Consider the following 25,866-nt stretch of genomic DNA (forward strand, 5'->3'; position numbering starts at 1 on the left):
AGTATGGAATAGTGACTGTTGGTTTCAGCTGTTAGTAAGTCGAGTGAGTAAGCTGTTAGTGAGTTTTAGGAGATACGTTTCTGTGGAGTGCTGCCGGTGAAATCCAGACTGAAGGAGATCAAGATGGTTATTCTCAATGAGGTGATTGCTCAGTCAGTTGTAGACGAGACGTTCAAGAAATTTGGAGGCAAAGGGGAGTAAGGAGATGGGTTTGAAGTTGTTAAGATTGGTGGGGTCTAGTGAGGCCTTCTTTAGCATGGGAGTGACTAGTGCGCGTTTTAGAGGTTTGGGGAAGATGCCAATGGAGAGGGAGAGGGATGAGATTTTGTTGTAAAGACAATCTGTAGCAGAAAAAAGAAGTTAAGGGTTAAGATGGCGAACATTTCTACGGGTAATTGTTTTGTAGTTGGAAGGCAAGAAGGAGGAAGACAAAGAGAGAGTGAAACTAATAAGATGGTGAGAGGGAAAGGAATGTTGGAAAGGTTGCGAGGAGTGCATAGATAGGAGAACATGAGGTCAAGGCAGTTGCCATCAGAGTGATTAGAAGCGTGTGTCCATTGTTTTAGGTCAAAAGAGAAGGTTAGGCTCAGATGTTTAGAAGTAGCAGGAGTGTTAAGATTAACAGAGATTCTGAAGTCCCCAAGAATGATTGAGGGAATTTCAGAAGAGAGAAAGTAGGGTAGCCAGGCAGAGAAGTCCCAATAAAGCCTGATATCGGTCCAGGAGGCCAATAGATCACAGAAAGTTCTCAACGTAATTGGAGAAAATAGACGAATACAGTGAGCTTTTAATGAGGAGAGTAACACAGAGGTGGGTGGATGAAGAACCTGATAAGTGCTTTGAGGAGAAAGGAGGATTCCAACCCCACCTCCGTTCTGTCCACTAGGCCTGGGAGAGTGAGTCCACAGAAGGCCACCATGGGAGAGGGCAGCAGGAGAAGGAAAGTCAAATTCCTGAAGCCAGGTCTCAGTAATTATAAGTAGGTTGAAGGAAGTTGTGATAAATATGTCACAGACAGAGGTGAGTTTGTTACAAACAGAGCGGGCATTCCAAAGGGCGCAGGAGAAGGGGAGGCTCGTTCTAGGCAAAAGAGGAATAGAAACCAGAGATTGTGTGGATTTCAGCAGTTGTCAGAGGATAGGGGGTTTATACATTTTAGGGGGGGGAACCTTTGGGGGAATCAAAAATGGAGAAAGATCTGGGAGTCTTAGTAGAGGATAGACTAGGCAATAGCATGCACTGTCATGCGGCAGCTGCCAAACCAGGCAGAATATTGGCATGCATAAAGAAAGGGATGTATTCCAGAGATAAAACTATAATCCTTCCACTTTATAAAACTCTGGTCCGACCGCATTTGGAGTATTCTGTCCAGTTCTGGTTGCCAGTCGTTAGGAGGGATGTGTTGGAGCTGGAGAGAGTCCAGAGAAGGGCAACTAAACTAATTAGGGGATTGGAGGACCTTAATTATGAAGAGTGTCTGCAGTCTCTTGATTTATTCTCCCTGGAGAAGAGACGCCTGAGGGGGGACATGATAGCAATTTATAAAATACCTTAATGGTGATCTCAGCATAGAAAAAAGCTATTCAGTCGAAGGGATTGCATGAGGACTCGAGGGCATACAATGCGATTAGAGGAGAAGCGTTTTAACCTCAGGCAACGCAGGGGGTTCTTTACTGTTAGGGCTACAAGATTGTGGAATTCTCTACCACAAGAGGTGGTTTCTGCGGGAAGTATGGCTACTTTCAAAAGACTCTTGTACGTACATCTCAAGGATCAGAACATTCAGGGGTATGATTACCGCCACACACACCTACACAGGTTGAACTGGATGGACTATTGTCTTTATTCAACCTCACCTACTATGTAACTATGTAAGGGGGTGCTGGGTATGTTGGGCAAAGGTAAATAATAATGGCGGTCCAAGATTTGGGGAAAAAGCTCCAGAGGTTAGGAGAAGTAGAAGGGTGAGAGAGGTGATATGGGGGTGTGACTTATGTGGGGGGACACATCCCAGTGTCCTGGAGTTTTTATTGGTGTGTGGGTTCAGAAAAAGCAGGAGTTGATGAATGCAGTAATAAGGTGAGGACAGGAGTGGGGGTGATATATATATATAAGCTGTGGGGCGGAGAAGAGGGGTGAAGGAGTGTAAGTTTAAGGAGAGAGGATGCAAATATGAGAAAGAGAATTAGGGAGTGCATAATACAGAATGGTGGGATTGAGAAGCAGACTGAATGAGAGATGAAAATGTTGTATAGTGAATCAGGTCACCTGTAGTCTGTTTAGTGATTTGCAGTTGTCTGCTGTGGATTTTCGCTTTGTGCATTCGCTGAAGTGCTGAGCCGAAGTGTAAGGCCTCATGCACACTGGACATTATCAAAACGTCAGTAGAAAGCTCTAGCTGTAGAAGGCTTTTTTCAGCTTTTTTGCAGTAGCGTTTTTCAGCTGTAGCGTTTTTTAGTGTTTGTTGTAGCAAAATTATATTCCCACAAAAGCTTATGGCTCAAAAACATTGATAAACGCAGAATAGCCAAGTTTTTCTGCATTTTTAGGCTTTTATCAGAGTTAGAGCGTTTTTACAGCTGAAAAACGCCTCTGAGTCCCGATTCACATATGTGCGATGACAGACATTGCATGTGATTCGGAGCGCGCTGCTCTGAAAATCACATGCGATGTCTGTGCAATGTGAATACAGCCATACAGATGGTATGGCTGAATTTGCATCGCATTCAGACACAACTCGCACAGGACCCAGTGCTGTATTTTGGCCTAGGCCAACAAGGCCCAGGCCTAGGGCAGCACTTTGCAGGGGGCAGCAAAAAAGCCACCCCCCATCACCTGAGACTCTATTGGCCACTGATTGCTAGAACCACCTCTCTCACCCCCCTCTCTCTCTCACTCACCCCCCTTTCTCACTCTCTCACCCCTCCTCTCTCTCTCCCTCCCTCCCTCTCACCTCCCTCTTTCTTTCTCACCCCCTCTCTCTCTATCATCCCCCTCTCTCTCTCGCTCTCATCTCCCTCTCTCATCCCCCTCTCTCACCCCCCCTCTCACTCGCTCTCTCATCCCCACTCTCTTTGGCTCTCTCATTCTCCCTCTCTCTCTCTCGCTCACCCCCCTCTCTCACACATCCCCCTTTCTCTCTCTCATCGCCCCACTCTCTCATCCCCTCCACTCTCTCATCCCCCCTCTCTCTCTCTCATCCCCTCCACTCTCTCATCCCCCCTCTCTCTCTCTCTCTCTCTCTCATCCCCCCTCTCTCTCTCTTCGATTCCCCCCTCTCTCTATCTCTCTCTCTCATCCCCCACTCTCTCTCTCTCTCATCCCCCCTCTCTCACCCCCTCTCTCTCTCTCCCTTCCTCACCCAACCCCTCTCTCTCCCACCCCCTCTCACCCCCCCCCTCTCAGGGGTTCATGCTGGGACTTGTAGTCCTTCAAGTTTTGGAGGAAGACACATCCGTTAAAAAAGGAGTGGGAAAAATTTACATGGGGAGGGCGCCCAATTTTAATCTTGCCTAGGGCAGCACAAAACCAAAATACACCACTGACAGGACCCTTTTTTGGGTCCACGCCAGAATCAGATCGCATGGGTGTTCGCACCTATGCGATCTGATTCATGTCCGAACTGACAGTTCGCATTGTGATATATGAACTGATCGGGGGGGGGGGTGTTGTTAACTGTGTATTGACACCCCCAGCGATTGACATATGGCAGTGTGAATGCGATGCGGGAACCCGCAGTGGATTTGCAGGGTTCCCATATCGCATATATGTGAACCGGCCCTTAAAACCAACTAGTTCTGTTTTTTTTTTTCCAGACAGAAAACGCCCCTGCCCAAAACTGCAGATAACAGCCTGTGTGTGCATGGACACATAGGATAACATGCTGGGGAGTTTACTGGCTGCAGAAAAAAATGTCTGACGCCAAGAACGGCCGCTGTAAAAACGTCCCGTGTGCATGAGGCCTAATACTTAATCCAATATTAATACTTTAGCAAGTTTGCAAAAAAAATAAATAAATAAAATATAAATTGCTCCAACAGCTAAAGGGTTAATGGCACATTTCTGAGAAACTGGCCACACCTAAAACTGTCCCTAGACATCAGAAATAGCGTGTCACCGTCTACACTTCACAGTTTGCTGTGTGCAAAGTTAAAATTCGTTTAATAAACCAATCAGCTATGAATAACGACTAATAGTACAGTTTGCTGTGTGCAAAGTTAAAATTCGTTTAATAAACCGATCAGCTATGAATAACGACTAATAGTACAAAATACTCAAATATACATTCTATAGAATAGAAATATTTCTTATTCTTTGTTTTAAGCTGTAGGGATTTGTATATCTCTGCTGGACTTTCTAATGACAGTCCCAGAGCAAGTTCTCCAGAGTCACAGGGAAGGGCTGTGCGCATGTGCAGACAATGGTTGCCAGGCAACAGCTGTGTATCATGGTGTCAGTGTACCTCCAGGGATCTGGTTGCTGTGATTTCCTGGGAGTACAGCACCATGCACCAAACCATGGAGATCTATATGGCCAGGAAGAAGAAAGTGCCAGATCGCTTCTTGTAAGTGCTGCTACAGACCAGAGCGCTCTATGCTTCCCTTACATTGATCTATTGATTATATTTCTGGGTGGGAGGGGGGATTTTCAATAATTAGTGAAGGGCTACATTAAAAAAAAGAAGGCCTAAGCCTGGCCATACACATGACAACTGCATAGCTCCCTACTGTCCCTGATTTCGAGGGACTGTCCCTGATTTGGAACAAAATCCCTCTGTCCCTCTTTCCTCCCTATTTGTCCTTCATTTTGGTCTGATTGATCTATATAGTTGTATATAAAATGAATTTTTTATCTTTCAAATCCAATTTTCTAAATTGCTACATTTGTATATTTCAAAAGCCAATATAAAATGGTAAAAAAAAGCACTTGTGGGTTTAACCAATCATTTTTTTTGTATAACTCTCCTTTAACCACTTAAGCCCCGGAGGATTTGGCTGCTCAAAGACCAGGCCCTATTTTGCGATTCGGCGCTGTGTGACTTTAACGGACAATTGCGCGGTCGTGCGACGCTGTACCCAAACGAAATTGACGTTCTTTTTTTTCTCACAAACAGAGCTTTCTTTTGGTGGTATTTGATCACCTGTGCGATTTTTATTTTTTGCGCTATAAACAAAAAAAGAGCAACAGTTTTGAAAAAAATAACAATATTTTTCACATTTTTTTATATGAAATTCTCAAACAAAAAATGTAAAAATCAAAATTTTTTAACATTTTAGGCCAATTTGTTTTTTGCTACATATTTTTGGTAAAAAAAAATCACAATAAGCGTTTTTGTATTGGTTTGCGCAAAAGTTATTGCGTTTACTAACTACGGGAAAGATTTATGTCATTTTTATTGTTTTTTTTTAAACTAGTAATGGCGGCGATCTGCGATTTTTTTTGCTGGACTGCGACATTGCGGCAGACAGATCGGACCCCTGACTGACATTTTTGACACTTTTGGGGGTACCAGTGACATTACTACAATAATCAGTGCTATACATATGCACTGTTACTGTAAAAATGACACTGGCAGGGAAGGGGTTAACTTTATTGGTGATCAGTGGGTTAAATGTATCCCTAGGGGCGTGATTCTAACTGTGGGGGGGGGGCGTGGCTTGTGATGTAACCACAGAGAGATACGATCCTACATAGCAGGATCGTATAGTCTCTGCACTTACATCAGGGAGAATGACAGACAGCTGTGTTTACATCAGCCGTCTGCCTTTCTACCTCTCCTGCGGGAGATCGCGAGTGGCTGGCGGATCACCCCTATGTTGGTTTGCCCAGGAGTGGGTGACTGTCGGGTGGCGGGCGGCAAGTGGTTAAGGGGGCGGGGCAGGGGGTGTGTCCTATACCTACATACTTTTGCTAATAGGTGTTCCTCGTTCCCATCTCAAAAAGTTGGAAGGTGTGCAACTGTTAGGGCTGATTTACATATGTGCAGTGTGTCGATGCATCTGCAGTAACATGCGTTGTGTCATGCATTAATGTGCTTTGTTTGCATTAAAGTGAAAGTAAAGTTGTTTTTTATTCAAATGTCTGACAGGCAGGGTATTTATGACAGAAGAGACCCAATTGGTCTCTTCTGCCATAAATGAATTCTTCTGCCTGTCAGCTGTCAAGTTTCATGGGCAGCTCAGTACACATTTACAGCCCCAATCCGTGCAACAGTGATGTGATTCCCGTGCGCATGCGTGGGAGTTTCGCTATCGCAGCCTGGCCTATCAAGTGGCCAAAGGTACAGAACCCAAAAGGAAGACCGGTGTAGCGTGAGAATTACCTACCCCGTGAGAATTACCTACCCCTCGTCACTTCCGGCCAGGAACAGCTGAGCAGCGCAGCAGTGCGCATGCTCACAGGGCCGGATACCTAAAGGGACGACAGAGGAGCTGACTAGTGCGCATGCGCACTAGTATGGAAATAGGACGGTGTACCGTGGAAAAAACCTACCCACGCGGCGGTTAAATAAAACAGCGGGGTTGCAATACGAATCATCTCCGCTCCTGTGGCTGTCACTTCCCTGCTCTCGGCAAGTAAATATAAAAGCGGCTGGCGTCTCCGTGATTTATGTTTACATACACCCGCCGCCGCTTTTATATTTACTTGCCGAGAGCAGGGAAGTGACAGCCACAGGAGCGGAGATGATTTGTATTGCAGCCCAGTTGTTTTAATGTAACGGCTGCATTCCATACAGTGCCGTGAACCGGAAGTGACGAGGGGTAGGTTTTTCTCACGGGTAGGTAATTCTCACGGAACACCGGGTAAAGATGGAAGCGCCGGGGGCCGGATCAGTCCCAGTGCTGTGCTGGGAGGACACCATATGACAGGTAAGTCCGCCATAATGTACTTTAAAACCTGCAAAACCCACCTGGGGGGCCTTAAAAAAAAAAATACAGCGGACTTCACTTCTGCTTTAAGGCCATTGGTTTCTGACCCACCAAAATGTCCCAAAAATCGGGCATGTCACAAAAGTTTTGCCACAACACACTAAGTGAGTTGTTTGTGTTGAAGCTCATTGCAACACTCATGGGTTAGGATTTTTTGATATGTACGGTGTCCCACCCCTATGAAAAACTATTCACAGAGGTGCAAACAGAAAATCAGCACTTCCAATTTCGGGCGAAGTTCTGCTTTAAGCTGGGAATACACTAGTAGAATTGTGTTCAACATTTTTTGCTTTAAGAACAGGACTTTTTTGTGGCAAGAACACGGGGCAATGCAGATCCCGACACCTCCAGCACTAAATGTGTGCAATAAGGAGCTTAGGTGTGCTGGAGTATCTACTGATGCTGGGGGATCTATTGTTACTGGAGGGGATCTATTTTTGCGTAGCAATCTATTGTTGCTGGTGGAGGATCACTTGTTACTGGGGAGTCAATTGTTGCTGGAAGGGATCTGTTTTTGCGTAGCAATCTATTGTTGCTGGTGGAGGATCATTTGTTACTGGGAAGTCAATTGTTGCTGGAAGGGATCTGCTGTTTAGGGAGGGGTCCACTGTTGCTGGCTGCTGGAGAGTCTATTGATGCTGACTGCTGGGGGATCTGTTGTTGCTGCTGGGGTCTATTGTTGCTTGGGGTTCTATTGCTGCTGGCTACGGGGGATCTATTGTATTGCTTTTCTTGTTATTACCAAATTCCATACAAATTGCTTAGGACTACAGGTCTGCTCCCTACACTGTAGGGACCAGTGTGCACTCTGCTCACCCTGTAGGGACCAGTGTGCACTCTGCTCACCCTGTAGGGACAAGCATGCACTCTGCTTCCTGACTGAGACAAATCTGCACTATGCTCCCCCTGTAGAGACAAGTGTGCCATCTGCTCCCCCTGTAGGAACAAGTGTGCACTCTGCTTACCGTGTAGAGACAAGTGTGTACTCTGCTTCCCTGTAGAGACAAGTGTGCACTCTGCTTCCCTGTAGAGACAAGCATGCACTCTGCTTTCCCTGTAGAGACAATTGTGCACTCTGCTTCCCCTGTAGACAAGTGTGCACTCTGCTTCCCCTGTAGACAATTGTGCACTCTGCTTTCCCTGTAGAGACAATTGTGCACTCTGCTCCCCCTGTAGAGACAAGTGTGCACTCTGCTTCCCCTGTAGACATGTGTGCACTCTGCTTTCCCTGTAGAGACAATTGTGCACTCTGCTCCCCCTGTAGAGACAATTGTGCACTTTGCTTCCCCTGTAGACAAGTGTGCACTCTGCTTTCCCTGTAGAGACAAGTGTGCACTCTGCTCCCCCTGTAGAGACAAGTGTGCACTCTGCTCCCCCTGTAGAGACAAGTGTGCACTCTGCTCCCCCTGTAGAGACAAGTGTGTACTCTGATTCCCCTGTAGAGACAAATGTGCAATCTGATTTCCCTGTAGAGACAAGTGTGCACTCTGATTCCCTTGTAGAGACAAGTGTGCACTCTGCTTTCAATATAGAGACAAGTGTGCATGACCAATGTAGAATAGATGTCACCCCCAAACTCTTAGGCTGCTTAAAGCCAAAGGCTCCACCCCCATGCCATAAACCTTTCCCTTTACCTAAATAATTGAGACCACACCGTGCTTGGAGTTAATTGGCCACAGCAGCCATTTTATTAACCCTTTTACCTTAAAATTAACATAAGGAGAAAAAACATTCCTTACAAACATAAAACAATCAGTCATTAGGCCTGTTGGTCTTTGAGGCTCCTCCAAATAATTCCAAATCCTGCACTGCGGGACCTGTGCCCTGATAGGCCTCCAGCCGCGTCACCGGCTCGGAGACAAACCACTCCCCGCAGTGCCACCATTTTGAATTCCATTTAAACTGACATTAAATGGAATGCACCATAGGGACCCATACCAACGATGAGTCCCAACCATACCCTTATCCTAAACTGTTCACCTCCCCCGCCAGCAAAGACCAACAAAACGCCCAGCTGCCATGACAATATAAAATTCCCCCAGAAAGGACAGAAAGCACAAAAGACATGAATCAAAATCAACCATAACAGTCCCAGAAATTAGGGAGGGTGGGTGGGAAGCTTCTTCTTCCTTCGTCCGTTGAACTTCCACTGACCTCCAATCTGAGGGGCCACCCCTCCTAACTGTACCTCAACCCCTCCCAAACCTGATACACCAATCCCTGAATACCCCCCAACTCAAAACAATTTAATTTAACTCACACCTGCCCTGTCTCCCCTCTTCACATGGTCATGTCTGCCCTGCGCTATTTTTTTTTTTTTTTTCTTTCGCTTCGGGCCTTGCTTGACCAATGTAGAATAGATGTCACCCCCAAACTCTTAGGCTGCTTAAAGCCAAAGGCTCCACCCCCATGCCATAAACCTTTCCCTTTACCTAAATAATTGAGACCACACCGTGCTTGGAGTTAATTGGCCACAGCAGCCATTTTATTAACCCTTTTACCTTAAAATTAACATAAGGAGAAAAAACATTCCTTACAAACATAAAACAATCAGTCATTAGGCCTGTTGGTCTTTGAGGCTCCTCCAAATAATTCCAAATCCTGCACTGCGGGACCTGTGCCCTGATAGGCCTCCAGCCGCGTCACCGGCTCGGAGACAAACCACTCCCCGCAGTGCCACCATTTTGAATTCCATTTAAACTGACATTAAATGGAATGCACCATAGGGACCCATACCAACGATGAGTCCCAACCATACCCTTATCCTAAACTGTTCACCTCCCCCGCCAGCAAAGACCAACAAAACGCCACCAGCACCCAAGGGTGACACCTTACCCTTGCGTGCCCCTCCAAACCCTCAAGGCTCGCTGGATCCCATCCTGTAATCCCAGGGCCCATAAATCTATACCCACCGCATTGAGGTGGACTCCATCATCCCGCAGATACCGCCATGTGTCCACTTCCAACTCCAGGTGGCGAACCACCAACCCCCCATTCCGACACACAAAGCGCCCCACTTCCTTGTTCAACTTAATCCGAGCCTTATTAAGGCGCGCGACCGACCTGGCCATGCGCCAGGACGTGCGGGCCACCATATCCGACCAAACTACAAGCAGCGCCGGAAAAGCCGTGCGCAGCCTAAGGAAATCCAACTTTATGTCCCTGATCAAGGCCCGCGCGGACCTGGCCCCCAAATCGTTGCCCCCGGCATGCAGCACCAAAACATCTGGCTGCCTGTCCAACCGGGCGAAACGATGCACTTCGGGAAGGACCCTGCCCCAAGTAAGCCCCGGCACCCCCAGCCACCTGACACAAGCCTCGTGCCGAGAAAAACCAAGCTGTCTACCATTAGGACGCACATCAGCTCTCCGGGCCCCCCAGAAAACATACGAGTGTCCCACGATCCAAACAAGGCAGGGTTCCAAACCTACAAGAAAGGGGACAAAAGGAAAAGAAAAACCAACCAATAATCAGATAACCAGCCGGGCCCACACCCCCCCAGCGACAAAAACCACCCCCCTTACATACCCTACACCAACAGCTGTGGACGAACGTACAACAAGAACCTCCTAGACTCCCAGCGCCCAATGCGTTTGACCGCATCGTCGTTCAATCCCCAGCGTGCAGCCTCAGTGGCCGCCCCGATCCGAAAGGAATGAGATGCAAACCTACTGGCATCCAAACCCAAAGAGCCCACACACCTTCTGAACACCGATACAAATTGAAAACGGGATAACGACGACCCGTCCGCATGCATTAAAAATGAACCGGGCCGCGAAGGGCGGATTGCCCAGTAATCCCGAACCGCCCCTACCGGGCACAGCGATGAAGACGGCACCGCGAACAACCGGACACGGACCCCCTTGCCACTCTGGTCCGTTTTGGACCGTCGAAGGAGGATAGTAACCCCCTCCCGACCGACAGAGACATCCTGACCCAATAGGCCCCCCGGCACCGTCCGGGAGGAGCTGACCAATTCCCCAATCCGGAAAGCCCCGAAAAAAGCGAGAGAAAAGGCCGCCTTAAACAACACCACCTCGTAACTCGAGGCGCAGTGCTCCCCCAATTGCCGGCAGACGTCCTGCAAAAGAGCGAAGGACACCGGGCGCCTAGTGTCCCTCCTCCGATAAGCCCTGGAATAGCCCCGTAACGCTTGTCTCACCACGAAGTCCTTCGTGTAATCCTGACAACCCAGAAATTTAAACAGAAAGGCCAAGCCGGACAACTTGCGAGCCACAGCGGAAGCCGACGCGCCCCTCTCAAAATGATCAGAGACAAAAGAAAGTAACACCCACCTGACCTCCGGACCCAGAGGATCCACCGATGCCACCCGCAACACCTCCAGCCACTCCAACCATACCTTGCAATAAGCCGACCACGTGGACTCGCTCACCGACTTCCTGATCCATCCAGCGAGGACCCCAAGGCAATCCCCCATAGCCACTCCGGACACGTGACTCCGCGTTGCTCCGCTGCCGGTGCCAACTCCCGGAACCTGTCCCACTGAAAACGAGACAGCGCGTCAGCAATATCATTCTTAACCCCCGGAATGTGCACAGCGTACAGGAAAACATTCAACCGTAGACACCGCAAAACCAAATACCTGAGGAGGCGCACTACCGGCTGAGACGAAGCCGACGCGCGGTTGATCACCTGAACCACCCCGAGATTGTCGCAATGGAGGCGAACCTTCAGGTTCCTGAACTCCGCCCCCCAAATCTCCAGGGCCACCACCACCGGGAACAGTTCCAGCAACACCAAGTTGCTGACCAGCCCCGCTGCCTGCCATGCCCCCGGCCAAGGGGCGGCGCTCCACGCCCCCCGGTGAAAAGCCCCGTACCCCGCCGAACCAGCAGCATCGGTAAACAGTTCCAAATCAAAGTTGCTGATCGGCCCGGCCATCCACAAGGATCTACCATTGTATGTGGCCAAAAAACCGTGCCACAGACGCAAGTCATCCCTGTGTTCCCTGTTGAGCCTGACGAAGTGAGTGGGCAACTTCACCCCCGAAGTCGCCGCCGACAGCCGTCGGCAGAAAACCCGGCCCATGGGCATAATGCGGCAGGCAAAATTCAATTTACCCAGCAACGACTGCAAGCTGCGCAACTGAATCTTGCGCAAACCCAGCACCCCTTCAATTTCAGCTCTCAAAGCCCCCAATTTATCCTCCGGTAGGCGACACTCCATGGCCTCCGAATCCACGACAATGCCCAGGAAGCTGAGCACCGTGGTCGGGCCTTCCGTCTTGTCGGGGGCCAACGGAATGCCGAAGCTCCCGGCCACATGCTGCAACGTGGCAAGCAGGATCGCGCACCCGTTGGAAGAGGGCGGGCCCACACACAGAAAGTCGTCCAAATAGTGGATCACCGAATTCACACCGGAAACCTCCCGAACCACCCACTCCACAAAGGAACTGAAGGTCTCAAACAGCGCGCACGATATGGAGCAGCCCATAGGAAGGCAGCGATCCACATAATACGCCCCTTGCCACCGGCAGCCCAGCAATCGAAAACTGTCCGGGTGAACCTGGAGCAACCTGAACGCCGCCTCAATGTCCGATTTGGCCATCAAGGCCCCCCGCCCATAATGTCGCACCCAGGCCACCGCGGCGTCAAAGGAAATGTAAGACACCGTACAGGCATCCGGGTCGATGGCGTCATTCACAGACCCACCCTTTGGGAAGGAGAGGTGGTGAATGAGGCGAAACTTGTTGGGTTCCTTCTTGGGAACCACCCCCAACGGCGAAACCACCAAGTCACGCACCGGCACCTCCGAAAACGGGCCCGCCATGCGACCGAGAGCCACTTCCTTGTGCAACTTATCCGACACCACCAAAGGGTGGCGCAATGCCGAACGCAAATTCCTCGCCACCGGCGGCACCGAGGCCAAAGAGCAAGGGATACGAAAACCCACCGCAAAACCCTCCCCCAGAAGTCGGGCAGCCGCCCTATCGGGGTACCTATCTAGAAAAGGCCGCAGCCTTTCCACCCTCACCGGCGTCGTCCCCTTTGTGCGAAGGCTCTCCGGACCGCCCTTTTCCGGACTTAAAACACCGAGCCAAGGAATGGGAACCTCCGCAACCGGAGCATTCATGTTTGAAGCGACATGTGCCACCGAACTTACAGGAACCCTCATTAAATTGCCAGCAGAAACCCCTCCTCTTTGCGGCCGGCTGTCCCGGGGTCGCAGAACCACCGGCCCCCCCTGGAAAAAACTGATTCGGAGCCTTCGCAGACGACATGAGCCGCATCCACAGGCTGATGTCCTTGTGGTCCCACCGCAAGGACGGCCTAACCGCCTTCCGCTGCCGGAACTGTTCGTCGTACCGCAGCCAGGCCGACCCCCCGTAAACCCGATAGGCTTCCCCTACAGCGTCCATGTAGCAGAACAGGGCCGAGCAGTTTTCCGGCGCCTTTTCCCCTATGACGCCCGCCAGAATGGCAAAGGCCTGCAGCCAATTGGCGAAGGTCCGAGGGATAAGCCGATAGCGTCGCGCCTCCTCGTCCTCCTTCTTGCGCTCCTCCGGTTTAACCCTGTCCAGGTGAAACTTCTCGGGGGGCAACAGCGTGAAGATTTCCACGTACTCACCCTTCCAGATCTTCTCCCGGACTTCCTGCTTCAAATGTGCCCCCAATGGGCCCTCAAAACAAACATATACCTCACCTTTCGCTGAATCGTCCAGGCGAACAGCGTCCGCCTTCCCCTCCTTCGCCGTCCCGGTCTTGTCCCCCGCCGCCCCGGCCGTCACTGCCACCACTGCCGGCGCACCAACAACCTGGGGAGGGGCCCCAGCCCCCCCCGCAACTAGCCCCGTGGAAGACGGCCCCGCCAGCCCCGGGGCCCCCCCCCGGCTCCGCGCCCGAGCCCCCCGCCGGAGGCACCCAAGCCGCCGTTGGAGACAAGCGGCCCCCGTCCCCCGGGGGCAAACGCCCCAAGAGGTCCCGTAGACCCAGGAGGAAGCCCCTCAAACCCCCATCATCACCCCCTTCCGGGGTCCCCGCCCCCACTGGCCGGGACACCCCCACCCCCCGAGCCCCTCCAGCACTCCCACCCCCCACATCAAACAAGCCCCGCAAATCAGACAAAGCCAGAGAAGGAATCGTGACCTCACCTGTCTGCCCAGGGGGGGCGCCCCCAGCCGCCGATCCAGCCTCCCTCGTCGCCGACCGACCACCGACATCCTCTTCCACATCCGATCCGGACACCTCGCCTTCCGAACGATCGTCCCCGGGCACCGCCGACATCCGTCCACCAGGTGTCGCACTCCCGCCATCTGCAGAGCCGAGCGACAGGCGTCCACGCCCCCGTACTCCAGCTCCGCCCGACGGAGACCTCTGTGAACCAGCCGAACTTCCGATGACCCGGCCACGTGACTTGCCCCGCCGCGTCATCTCTCTGCGCCCAGCCGAGGCCGACTCCGAGTCCCGCCGATCACTGCTGCCACCGGCCGCCATGAAGCCGCTCCCACGCCGAGGCACCCCTCCGACCGGAGCATCGCCAGTAGGGGAGCCCGCCAGTCCAGCAGCACCCCGGCGAGAGGGACGGGGAGAGACCGAAGGCCGCCTCCCCCCACTACCCCCAGAGCTCCGTCCATGCAGAGGATTCCTCCCAGAGGCGCGCACGGCTGCAGCAGGAGTACGCTTAGCCGGCGGCCCTGAAGGGTCCCTGTCGGGGCTCCTAGGATGACGCTGAGCTCTAGGGGAAGGGTCCGGTGAAAAACGCTCCGGCGGCCGTGACCGCCGAGCCCGCGGGACCGCAAGCCCCTCCGAATCCTGTGCAGAGTCCTGAACCCCCATCAACGTGGAGACCTGGGACCGGAGCCACTCAGTCCCCTTCACCGCAGCAGCGGCCTTGATTTGCTCCAGCAAAACGTCCAAATCCGCCATCCCAGACCAGGGAAGCTGAGGTGAGATGCTCTGCAGTGAAAAAGGTGGGTGACCAAGCTTCTTCTTCCTTCGTCCGTTGAACTTCCACTGACCTCCAATCTGAGGGGCCACCCCTCCTAACTGTACCTCAACCCCTCCCAAACCTGATACACCAATCCCTGAATACCCCCCAACTCAAAACAATTTAATTTAACTCACACCTGCCCTGTCTCCCCTCTTCACATGGTCATGTCTGCCCTGCGCTATTTTTTTTTTTTTTTTCTTTCGCTTCGGGCCTTGCTCTCTGATTCCCCGGTAGAGACAAGTGTGCACTCTCCTCCCTCTGTAGAGAAAAGTGTGCACTCTGCTCCCCCTGTAGAGACACGTGTGCACTCTGATTCCCCTGTAGAGACAAGTGCGCACTTTGCTTCCCCTGTAGAGACAAGTGTGCACTCTGTTTCCCCTCTAGAGAGAAGTGTGCACTCTGCTCCCTCTGTAGAGACAAGTGTGCACTTTGCTTCCCCTGTAGAGACAAGTGTTCACTCTGCTCACCCTGTAGGGACAAGCATGCACTCTGCTCCCTGACAGAGACAAATGTGCACTTTGTTTCCCCTGTAGAGACAAGTGTGCGCTTTGTTTCCCCTGTAGAGACAAGTGTGCACTCTACTTCCCCTGTAGAGACCAGTGTGCATTCTGCTTCCCCTGTAGAGGCAAATATGTACTTTGCTCCCCCTGTAGAGACAAGTGTGCACTTTGCTTCCTCTGCAGAGACAACTGTGCACTCGGCCCACCCTTCCAAGACAAGCATGCACTCTGCTCCCCCTGTAGAGACAATTGTGCACTTTGCTTCCCCTGTAGACAAGTGTGCACTCTGCTTTCCCTGTAGAGACAAGTGTGTACTCTGATTCCCCTGTAGAGACAAATGTGCAATCTGATTTCCCTGTAGAGACAAGTGTGCACTCTGATTCCCTTGTAGAGACAAGTGTGCACTCTGCTTTCCCTATAGAGACAAGTGTACACTCTGCTCCCCCTGTAGAGACAAGTGTGCACTCTACTTCCCCTGTAGAGACAAGTGTGCATTCTGCTTCCCCTGTAGAGGCAAATATGTACTTTGCTCCCCCTGTAGAGACAAGTGTGCACTTTGCTTCCTCTGCAGAGACAACTGTGCACTCGGCCCACCCTTCCAAGACAAGCATGCACTCTGCTCCCCTGTAGAGACAAATGTGCAATATACTCCTCCTGCAGAGACAAGTGTGCAATCTGATTCCCTTGTAGAGACAAGTGTGCACTCTGCTATTGTTGTAGAGACAAGTGTGCACTCTGCTTCCCCTGTAGAGACAAGTGTGCACTCTGCTTCCCCTGTGGAGACAAGCGTGCACTCTGCTTCCCCTTTGGAGACAAGTGTGCACACCTATTCCCCTGTAGAGACAAGTGTGCACTCCAATTCCCCTGTGGAGACAAGTGTGTACTCCAATTCCCCTGTAGAGACAAGTGTGCACTCTGCTCCCGCTGTAGGAACAAGTGTGCACTCTGCTCCCCACCAGAGACAAGTGTGCACTCTGATTCCCCTGTAGATATTTTGCAAGTATTCTTCTGTCAATTGAGATTTAAATTGTTTGTGCCATGATAATAATCCAGGGAAATGTGGCATTAATAATTTTAGGATAGTTATGATTGTTTTCTTCCTATTCCATAAATTGCATTGAAACTATCATTTAACCAAAAAAAAATAATTTTAGAAATGGGTTTGTGGTAGGGCTGCCAACCCTAGATACATTTTAGTTTTTTCTTTTTATGAAATTAATGGACACCTTTAATCAGTCTACATTTTTTGTAGACGATCAATAAAATTTTTTGTCCTGGCATGGTTGATGGAGTTTGGTGGCCTTATATATAGTTTTTCTTGGGAACACTGACATCTTTATACTTTTTCCCTGTTTCATCCTATAGCTAGTATAATAAAAAGATATTTGTCTCGGAAACATAGAAGAGTGATGGCAGAAAAGTGACCAATTGGTCCATTGAGTCTGCCCTAATTTTCTTTTTCTATTTAGATAATTATATATACATATACACACATTACCAAAAATTTTGGGACGCCTGCCTTTACACGCACATGAACTTTAATGGCATCCCAGTCTTAGTCCGTAAGGTTCAATATTGGGTTGGCCCACCCTTTTCAGCTATAACAGCTTCAACTCTTCTGGGAAGGCTGTCCACAAGGTATAGGAGGGTGTCTATGGGAATGTTTGACCATTCTTCCAGAAGGCACTGATGTGGACGAGAAGGCCTGGCTCGCAGTCTCCACTCTAATTCATCCCAAAGGTGTTCTATTGGGTTGAGGTAAGGACTCTGTGCAGGCCCCAATTTCATCCACCCCAAACTCGCTCATCCATTCATCCATGTCTTTTTGGACCTTGCTTTGTGCACTGGTGCGTAGTCATGTTAGAACAGGAAAGGGCCATCCCCAAACTGTTACCATAAACTTGGGAGCATGAAATTGTCCAAAATGTCTTGGTATGCTGGCGCCTTAAGAGTTCCCGTTACTGGAACTAAGGGGCCAAGCCCAACCCCTGAAATACAACCCCACACCATAATCCACCCTCCACCAAATGATTTGGACCAGTGCACAAAGCAAGGTCCACAAAGACAGGGATGAGTGAGTTTGGGGTGGAGGAACTTCACTGGCCTGCACAGAGTCCTAACCTCAAACCGATAGAACAACCACAAACAGACTGCGGATCCCACCCCAGTATGCCCTGGGGCTCTGGTTCACAAGTCCGTGCATGACACTGACCAGGCACCTGAGCTAATAGTTATTTGGCCAGTCACCTCCTGGCTAACCCCAGTTTCCCCGCACTCTTCATGCTTTCGAAATTTTGAACGCATTGTGTTCTTCACTATGCCTGTCGTTCCTTTTTCAGTTCTTGCTCCCCCTTGCTTCTTACTTATTATGTACTCCGTCTCTCCTCCACTGTTCTCATTTTCCAAAACTGTTCTTAAACATACACCCTCCCCCCTTCCCTCTTTTCTCATTATAGCTGGAGTCATGTCACGGTCCGGCAGTGAGGACCTTGCTTCCGCCCCTCCGTCACCCACCACGGGTTCAGAGCCAGGCAGCACTCAGTACCTCATGGGATGGACTATCCCAAAGCTCACAGCAGAGCTGCGACGTAGGGCCCTTCCCCACCCCGCCACGGTCAGGAAAGCCGAATTATTCAGGCTGCTGTTCCCAACACCAGCAGCAGCTGCACCCGGCACCCAGCAGGTATCCCTGTAGTCCATCTCCTCAGCTCTCGCCCAGCTGCACACCATGACTGGCACGCTGACCGCAGCAGTCTCCGTCATGCAGGTTAGAGAAGGAGTCCTAGAGGTGCGCCCAGCGGTGACCCCCGTTGACACGGTCGCAGCGCCCGTCTTGGTACTACCACCCACAGGTACGCCGGACACTAGTTCCACTATTTTTCCATGCACACCTCATCCCTGCCGGCTTCAGGAAAGACATCCTGCTCATCTTGGTCCACAATCTGGCCGAGAATAAGTCCTATGCCTGGGGGGGAAGTGTCCGTGGTTCTGAAGGCCAAAGACCCCAGGCTCAATCGCTAACTGTAAATCACCGAGTTTGTGCTGGCCTGTGTGGGGACGTGTTGTACTCAGCCAACCCCGACAGGAGGGAAGAGATGGATTTGTACCTCCATTCCGTGGTTGACTTAGGGTGCAAATACGGAGGCTCTGCGTTTTACGATTACGCCCGCTTGTTCGCAGCAAAACTCGCCCAGTTCCAAACCAGCACAAATTGAAGCATCGTGGACACCGACTGGCACCATTCTGCCGCCACTTTGCAGGTCTGCATTCTCTGCTTAGCGCTGTTTGCCAGTCCTCCACGCACACGGCAAACTGGTGCTCCAACACGGACGCCAGACGTTGCTTGACCTTCCCTTCTACCTCTAGTGCCACTTAAAGCATGCTTGCCCCTATGCAACATCCTCAGGTGGACAAGTTGGGACGGCTTGTCCAGTTACTAGGCAAGACGCCTATCTGCAACAACTTCAACTATGGCACTTGCAGCTTCAACCAATGCTGACTGCTCCACATTTGTATCAACTGTCATAGTTCATCCTAAGAGCACATGCACCTTCAAGCGTCCCAACTCATCCTGACTGAGCGTACGATGGCTGTGGTTCTACCTTTCCTCTCACCCGTCACCTGCATATGCACTATTCCTGGTGTGCAGGTTTATCTCCGGATTCCACACGGGCTCATCACCCTACCCCACACCACCCATGAGAGCAAGAACCTCCGCTCAGCCTCCACTGTCAGACCTGTTATTGATAATCTGTTGCAGACTGAGCTGGACTGGGGATTCATTACCGGCCCCTTCGCTGAGTCGCCATTTGAAACATGGAGAGTTAGGCCTATTGGGCTTGTCAGGGCAAATTCTCAAATAAATTACTTTTGGTGTACAACTTGTCCGCGCCTCATTCCTCCCACATCCCCAGTCTTAACTCACTGATTCTTTCTGAAGAGTTCTCTTTCAATTATGCATTCGTTGACTTAGCTATACAGTCCATCATTAGCATAGGCATGGGCGCATGGCTGTCAAAGGCAGACATTTCAGATGCTTTTAAGCTCTTACCCATTGAATCTTACTTGTAGCAGCAGCACGACATCATATGGAGAGATTCATACTACTTCACTACCAAACTGACCTTCGGCTCAGTCCATGGCTCTTCGATACGTTCGCTCAGTCCCTCACCTGGATCCTAACTCAGCAGGCGCAGTGCCAGAAAGTCATCCATTACCTGGACGACTTCCTGCAGATCGAATGGCCTGACGAGCCCCCCTCAGATTTGGACAAATTAAGGGTAGTGTTCAGCAAACTCAACGTGCCCATAGCGGAGCATAAAGTGGAAGGCCCCACGCAGTCCATCACCTTGCTAGGAATTATTGTTGACACCTGCTCTATGCAGGCCAGCCTACCCCCTTACAAGCTGTCCCGGATTAGGGCGTACATTCACGCCTGCACCACCTCACGAAGTTGCACCAAGAGACAGCTGCAGTCCCTGTTAGGCATGCTGAAATTTGCTATTAGAATTGTCCCTCAGGGGCAGTCCTTCATTTCTTGCCTTCTGGTCTTCCTTTCCCATGCACAGGACCCCAATCAAACCATCAGGCTAGACCAGGCAGCTGCTGCAGATATAGCAATGTGTCACAACTTCCTTGAAAACTGGAACAGCATATCCATGTTCATCCCAGCAGCTTCAGCCTCCTCACCTCATATAGTAACAGATGCAGCAGCCTCCACAGGCTTTGCTGCCATTTTTGACACCCATTGGTTTGCAGGTCCATGGCCACAGGAAATCCTCCTGGTCCCCGAGTTCAACCAGACGTCCTCATTGTTCGAGCTTTACCTTATCGTCATGGTAGCTCAGGTCTGGGGGCACACCTGACAACTTAGCCACAGGTGAGTTTGTCAATAAAGGCAGGTCCAAGTCCCTGGCCATCCTGTCCTTCCTATGCAGGCTGGTGCAGATATTCCTTCACTACAATTTCAATGTGCACTGTACTTACATACCTGGCAAGTGCAATCTCGCAGCAGACGCACTGTCCCACCTCAATTTTCTTACAGAGACACAGAGCCGACCCAACCTCATTTCCTATCTCACCTTGGTCGCAGCTAATGCTATGCTGCTCATAAACCGGTCACTGTCCCCAAACACGCTGAAGGCCTTCCACACCGCCTGGAACACCAAGGCGTATTCCTAGCCACATGCCCTGGGATGGGCACAGCTCACATCAAGCACATCCTGGCCTTTGTGTCTTACTGCCACACTCATCTTAGCCTGTCCCACAACACTGTCAGACTGTACCTAGCTTGGATCCAGCATTTCCTCTCCCTAATCAGCCCGTAGCCAGAGCTTGCCCAGATCAAGTTCCATGATTCGGGACATGTCAGCCATCCTATCACGGTCCCCTTTTGGGTTTCTCCCCAGCCATGGTTATCCAAGCAGCTACCTGGCCTTCTATGACTTCCTACGGCCCAGTGAGTTCACTCACAGTGGCCCAGATTCCTAGGTGCTATCTGGCCTGCCTTCAAGACCATTCTGTCCTTTATCTGGCAGTGTCCAAAACTCATCATCAGTCCGGCACTGGGGTCAACATCAAATTCTTCCAGACCCACAATGAATGGTGTCCAGTAGCGGTTCTGGACCAGCTGTTAAGACACCTGCTGAGCCAGTCTAGCTCCAGCCCATTGTTGCCTTTTCCTTCCAGCCCACTAACAGGTAGTCAGTTCATCAGACATGTTTGCATCCTCCTGGCTAATCTAGGCCTCAACTCTAACTAGTTTTTCAGGCACTCCTTGCGGATTGGAGCGGCTTTGGCCACCTCCGAGGGGTGCCGAGTCATGTCATTTGAAGATTAGGCAGATGGAAATACACCTGCTTTACCCGGTACATTCCAAATCCCAAGGTTGATATGTCGCAAGCCTTCACCAAGCTTGCCCAATACATATCATGTATACCAATAAAACAGCTTTCCCTATCCTGGCATTTTTGCCCCCTTTTTGTTGCACCGACCAGCTGACCAAGGCACACCTCAGGTCTATGTTATGTTGTAAATCTTGTGGTTTCACGTCTATCTCGGTTGGAGGGCTCCGACCATAAATTAGAAGGCCAGTATGGTGGCCTGAATTTATGGGAGGAGCCCAGGGAAGGCGGGTATTTAGGCAGCCCACTCACCTGTGTTTTTTGTCAGTTCCAGTGCACGATACCCTCCCATCCCCTTTACAGGGCACTTCCTTCACATTGCTCTTCTACAATCAACCATTACTTATATTGGGTATGCCCCCTTTTTGGTGGACCAGCTGACCAGGGCACACCTCTACAGGTACTCCACTAACACGTTGAATAGCCCCTGCGCTCCGGCTCACTCGGGCATCCGCCATCTTCTCCTCCACACACGTATCTGCTCCTCAGCTACACTCGATGGCGAAGGTGATGTGTCAGTTCTCTTCCTCCACTTGGATTGGCAACTCGCGGGCGGCGACTCCGCCCACGACTCTAGACTAGCTGACTCTCTGGCGATGGCTCCTCCTGTAACGCAGATCTCTTTAGTGCACACTTTCCCGGGCGGTGCAGTAACCCCTTCACTGCTGCTACAACTCTGCTCAGTCAGCACGAATGGCACTGCGTTGCAGACTGTGTTCACCGACACATACATCTGCCTCTTCCATCTGTACATGCGCCTCAGTTGCACTTTTTCTTTCATAAGCCATCCGATCTCCCGTACTGCCAGTGAAAATTGTCCCGCTGTCATTAACTGCACGGCCTACACTTTTCTTCACAGTACATGTACAGACATGACCCCTGATGCACCGATCACTGCGTCCTGGGTCACAGCTTTCTCCATCAACACTTGAAAGCACACTGTCACAGATTACAGTAAAGCAGACACAGTTCTCCTGTACAATACAGCACATTCCTGATCCATCAACTCTCCAGCACTTTACTTTAGAAAACATACTGTTTCTTTGGTAAATGTCTGTTCGTTGCCCATAGCAACCACTGCTGTGATCATGACTAGTGATTAGTGAAAGTGTGATCAACACACTTTCACTAATCACTGTAGAGCAGACATCACTTTCTTCACTGACACTCCAGTACAATACTTGGAAAGACATGGCATTACTTGGTGCGACTACTCGGCCGTTGCCGATGGCAATCACTGCTGTAACCCAGGGGTAAATCCCGGACAACGCCCCCAAATGTAGCACTGCCCCCCGTAAGGAATGCTGGATATCCACTCTGCAGGTCCCCCTGGTTACCAACACACGGCTAAAAGCAAATGCAATTTTTGCATTCCTCTTGGCTCTTACTTCATTAAACAGTCCAGGGGTATTTGGTTGTTTATTCTGTAATGGGGATAGGAGAAGGAAATAGTGGGATACTCCAATTTAACTATTCACAATATCTGAGGACTTCTATCTTCTCTACTTCGCTTGTAGGTATGGAACAGCCAAGCTGTTAATTCATCCTGCCACTTTAGATGAATGGAATTAAGTCTCTTGTTTTCCCTCAAGACGACATGGTGGACAATATCTTATTTTATCTTCAGGACACTCTCCCTAGCACCCTCTTTCTGCTTACACCCGTCCACTGACTATTCTATGAGCAGGGGTGGCCCCCAGGGCAGGCCCCTTGACACGAGTCCCTGTACTCACGATACTGCAGCCACAGGGTCTCCAGTGTCTCCCCTCTCAGTCAGCTTCCCTGGACCTCTGGGTTCAGCTCCTCTCAACCGCTCCTCTGCTCCTCAGGACGACCTCCACCACATGGCACCTCTACAGAGGAGGAGGTGGCTGCTCCCTTCCTCCAGGACTCCGCTCTCCAACGAAAGACCCCGCAGCACATGTACTCCTGGCTTTTATACAGTATCCCAGCATGCACCGAGGTGACCTGCCCTCGGCCAATCATCAGGACTGTATCAAATGCCTATGCACCCATTCGTCAGGTTTCCTCCCACTGTTCGACATGCCTCCCTATTGGACAAGCATGAAACACTCTCCAGACTGAATGAATCGCATACTGAGCGCAATGAGCAGACCTCACTAACAGTTCCTGCTCTCTGGTAGGCAGAGAAAAATATAGATTTACCTGCAGCCCCTCTGGTAAGCAGACAGAGCTCAAAACTATACTCTCTCACTAGCAACTACCTAGGAGGGTGCTACAGAGGTTTAAAACCACTTTAAACCTTTTTTTTTAATGGAGGTTTTGCTGAATAAGCCCTTGATCTGCATACATTTATTACATATTTATTTATTTTGATAGAAGTACCCCCCTGCAGTATGGCTAAGTTCACATGTAGGCATTTTTGGGGAGTTTTTCTGCTCTAGAATCAGCTCAAAAAAGCCCAACAAGACAAATCCTATTCATTTCAATGGCCCCTGTTCACATCTGAGCGTTTTGACATTTTAAGCAAAACGCCCAACGCTCAAAAAAGTACATGAGCTTCTTTTTGGGCAGATTACAAAAAACGCCTGTAAAAATGCCTGTAAAAACGCCTGTAAAAACGCCTGTAAAACGCCTGTAAAACGTCTGAAAAAAACGCCTGTAAATAGCAACGCCAAGATGTGAACGTATGAACTCCTGTTCTGTTACGCACCTACATGCTGAACTCTGTCACTCATGTCTGATAAGACAGGCCTGAAGCAAAAAAAAAAAAAAGTTCAGGGCCTCATGATAGGGGAGACAGGGATACAGGCAGTTTAGGGGGTTAACTAGTTGGGTATCATGGTATCATGGGGGAGGTCAGCTCCTGGGATTGGTCAGTATAAGTATAGGTGGGGCCATAGGTAGGGCAATGCAAGGGGCAGATTGGGATATTCAGCAGACCCCTTTGGAACGCGGATCGAACAAGAATCCCCGTCCTCCCGCCCTGGTGTGTATTACAATGGTTGTTTTTGTAAAAAAAAAAAAAGAGAAAAAGCGTAAGTAAATAAATAATTAATGGTTTGGCGGTTGGGGTCTTTGGAGGCCTTAAACAGTTTTGGAAACGTTCATAGGGTGACTCATCTAAGGTATGGCGCACTCTAGTGAATCCCGATTAATGGTGGATTAATGGGAAAGTGGTAACAAGGAGGTATCTGTGGTGAAGTGTGTTTGTCTCTGAGCCGGTGTTGCGCAGCTGGGGACTGTTTAAGTACTGACGCTGATACACAGTTTTAGTTTGGTTTTCGGTGCCTCCCAAGACCGGTGTTCTAAAATTTTCTCGGACCCGTGAAAAAATCGGACCTCGTCACTTCCGGTGATGGGAGTCTCAAGTGCGCATGCGCATAAGACATTATCTTGGTTTGGTAAACTTATAACACATAGCGGGCAGCTGAATGAGAGGAGGCGGGGCTGAGGTGGGACGGAAGACACCGCCGCGTCATCTGCAGAGCTGAATAGAGGAGGCGGGACGGAGGTGCGGCCGTGTAATAAATGCAGGACTTTAGCGACTCTTTATGTTTTATTATCTTTACTAATTATCGTATTATTTATCCTTAGGATTTCATTACATTTACTTTAATTGCTAAAGATAATAAAACATAAAGAGTCGCTAAAGTCCTGCATATATTACACGGCCGCACCTCCGTCCCGCCTCCTCCACCAGCTCTGCATATGTGTCCTCCGTCCTCCGCCGCACCTCAGCCCCGCCTCCTCTCAATCAGCTGTCCGCTCTCTGTTATAATTTTGCCAAACCTCGAAAAATGTCTTCTGCGCATGCGCACGGACGACTCCCACCCGCTGTTTTGTGATGCTCTATCACCGGAAGTGACGAGGTCCGATTTTTTCACGGGTCCGACAAAATTTTACAACACCGGCAACCTTTATGTTACGGGTACTGGATTATGTATGGTTTCTGTTTTAAGAAAACAGAAAACGTTATTTTGTTTATTTGTTAATAAAATGGCCTACCAGGCCAAATTTTCTCCAGACTGGTGTCATTGGTTATTTATTCAGAATCAGATATATATGGGAAGTTTTGGCAGTATAAACGATTGGGTGCATGCCTCAGTAATACCCTAATCATGTTCTTTTTGTGACTAGGCCAAACACATGCAGGATATTTGATGAAAATCTTTTTGATGTCAGCTTGGATGAAAATAGGATGAAGAATCCACCTTTATTTCACAAGTCAAATAATCCCCCACCACATCCAAGATCTCCAAACCGCAACAACATGCCCCATCCATACTACGCCAAGTTTATGCGAGACAATGTCAGGTTTCTGAATGAGCCTATAACTTTCATGGGAACATCTAGCACCAAACACAAACAGGTAAGACAAAAGTATGTATGGAGTAGAAGAGTAACTCGCTAAATGATATGGAATATAATCAGGGCAACCCACAATTAGAATTTATGTGCACACTAACATCCAATATATAATGCCTTCCAACATAGGCTGTGACTGCTGCCAACACCAACCAGAGTGTGTCCACCCAACTCTTCTAACCATCATAAAATGCAAATAAAGCCTGCTGCGCAATCACATAGTAAAATTACATAAATAAAAAAATATAATATTTG

The 25,866-nt window shown here is 49.9% G+C and overlaps 1 protein-coding gene across 1 annotated transcript in view; it reads left to right on the plus strand.

Annotated features, from left to right (window-relative positions):
* The first annotated feature begins 4,441 nt into the window (after nucleotides 1-4,441).
* Nucleotides 4,442-25,866, plus strand: part of CIMIP6 (ciliary microtubule inner protein 6) — a 74,316-nt gene continuing 52,891 nt past the window's right edge. The window contains exons 1-2 of the mRNA XM_082249288.1: nucleotides 4,442-4,564; nucleotides 25,384-25,615. Of these exons, the coding sequence (XP_082105414.1) occupies nucleotides 4,506-4,564; nucleotides 25,384-25,615 (291 nt within the window). The 5' untranslated portion in view covers nucleotides 4,442-4,505. The remainder of the gene's footprint in view (nucleotides 4,565-25,383; nucleotides 25,616-25,866) is intronic.

This window comes from Pelophylax lessonae (genome assembly GCF_965119305.1).
Source record: "Pelophylax lessonae genome assembly, chromosome: 3".
NCBI classification, from domain to species: Eukaryota; Metazoa; Chordata; class Amphibia; order Anura; family Ranidae; genus Pelophylax; species Pelophylax lessonae.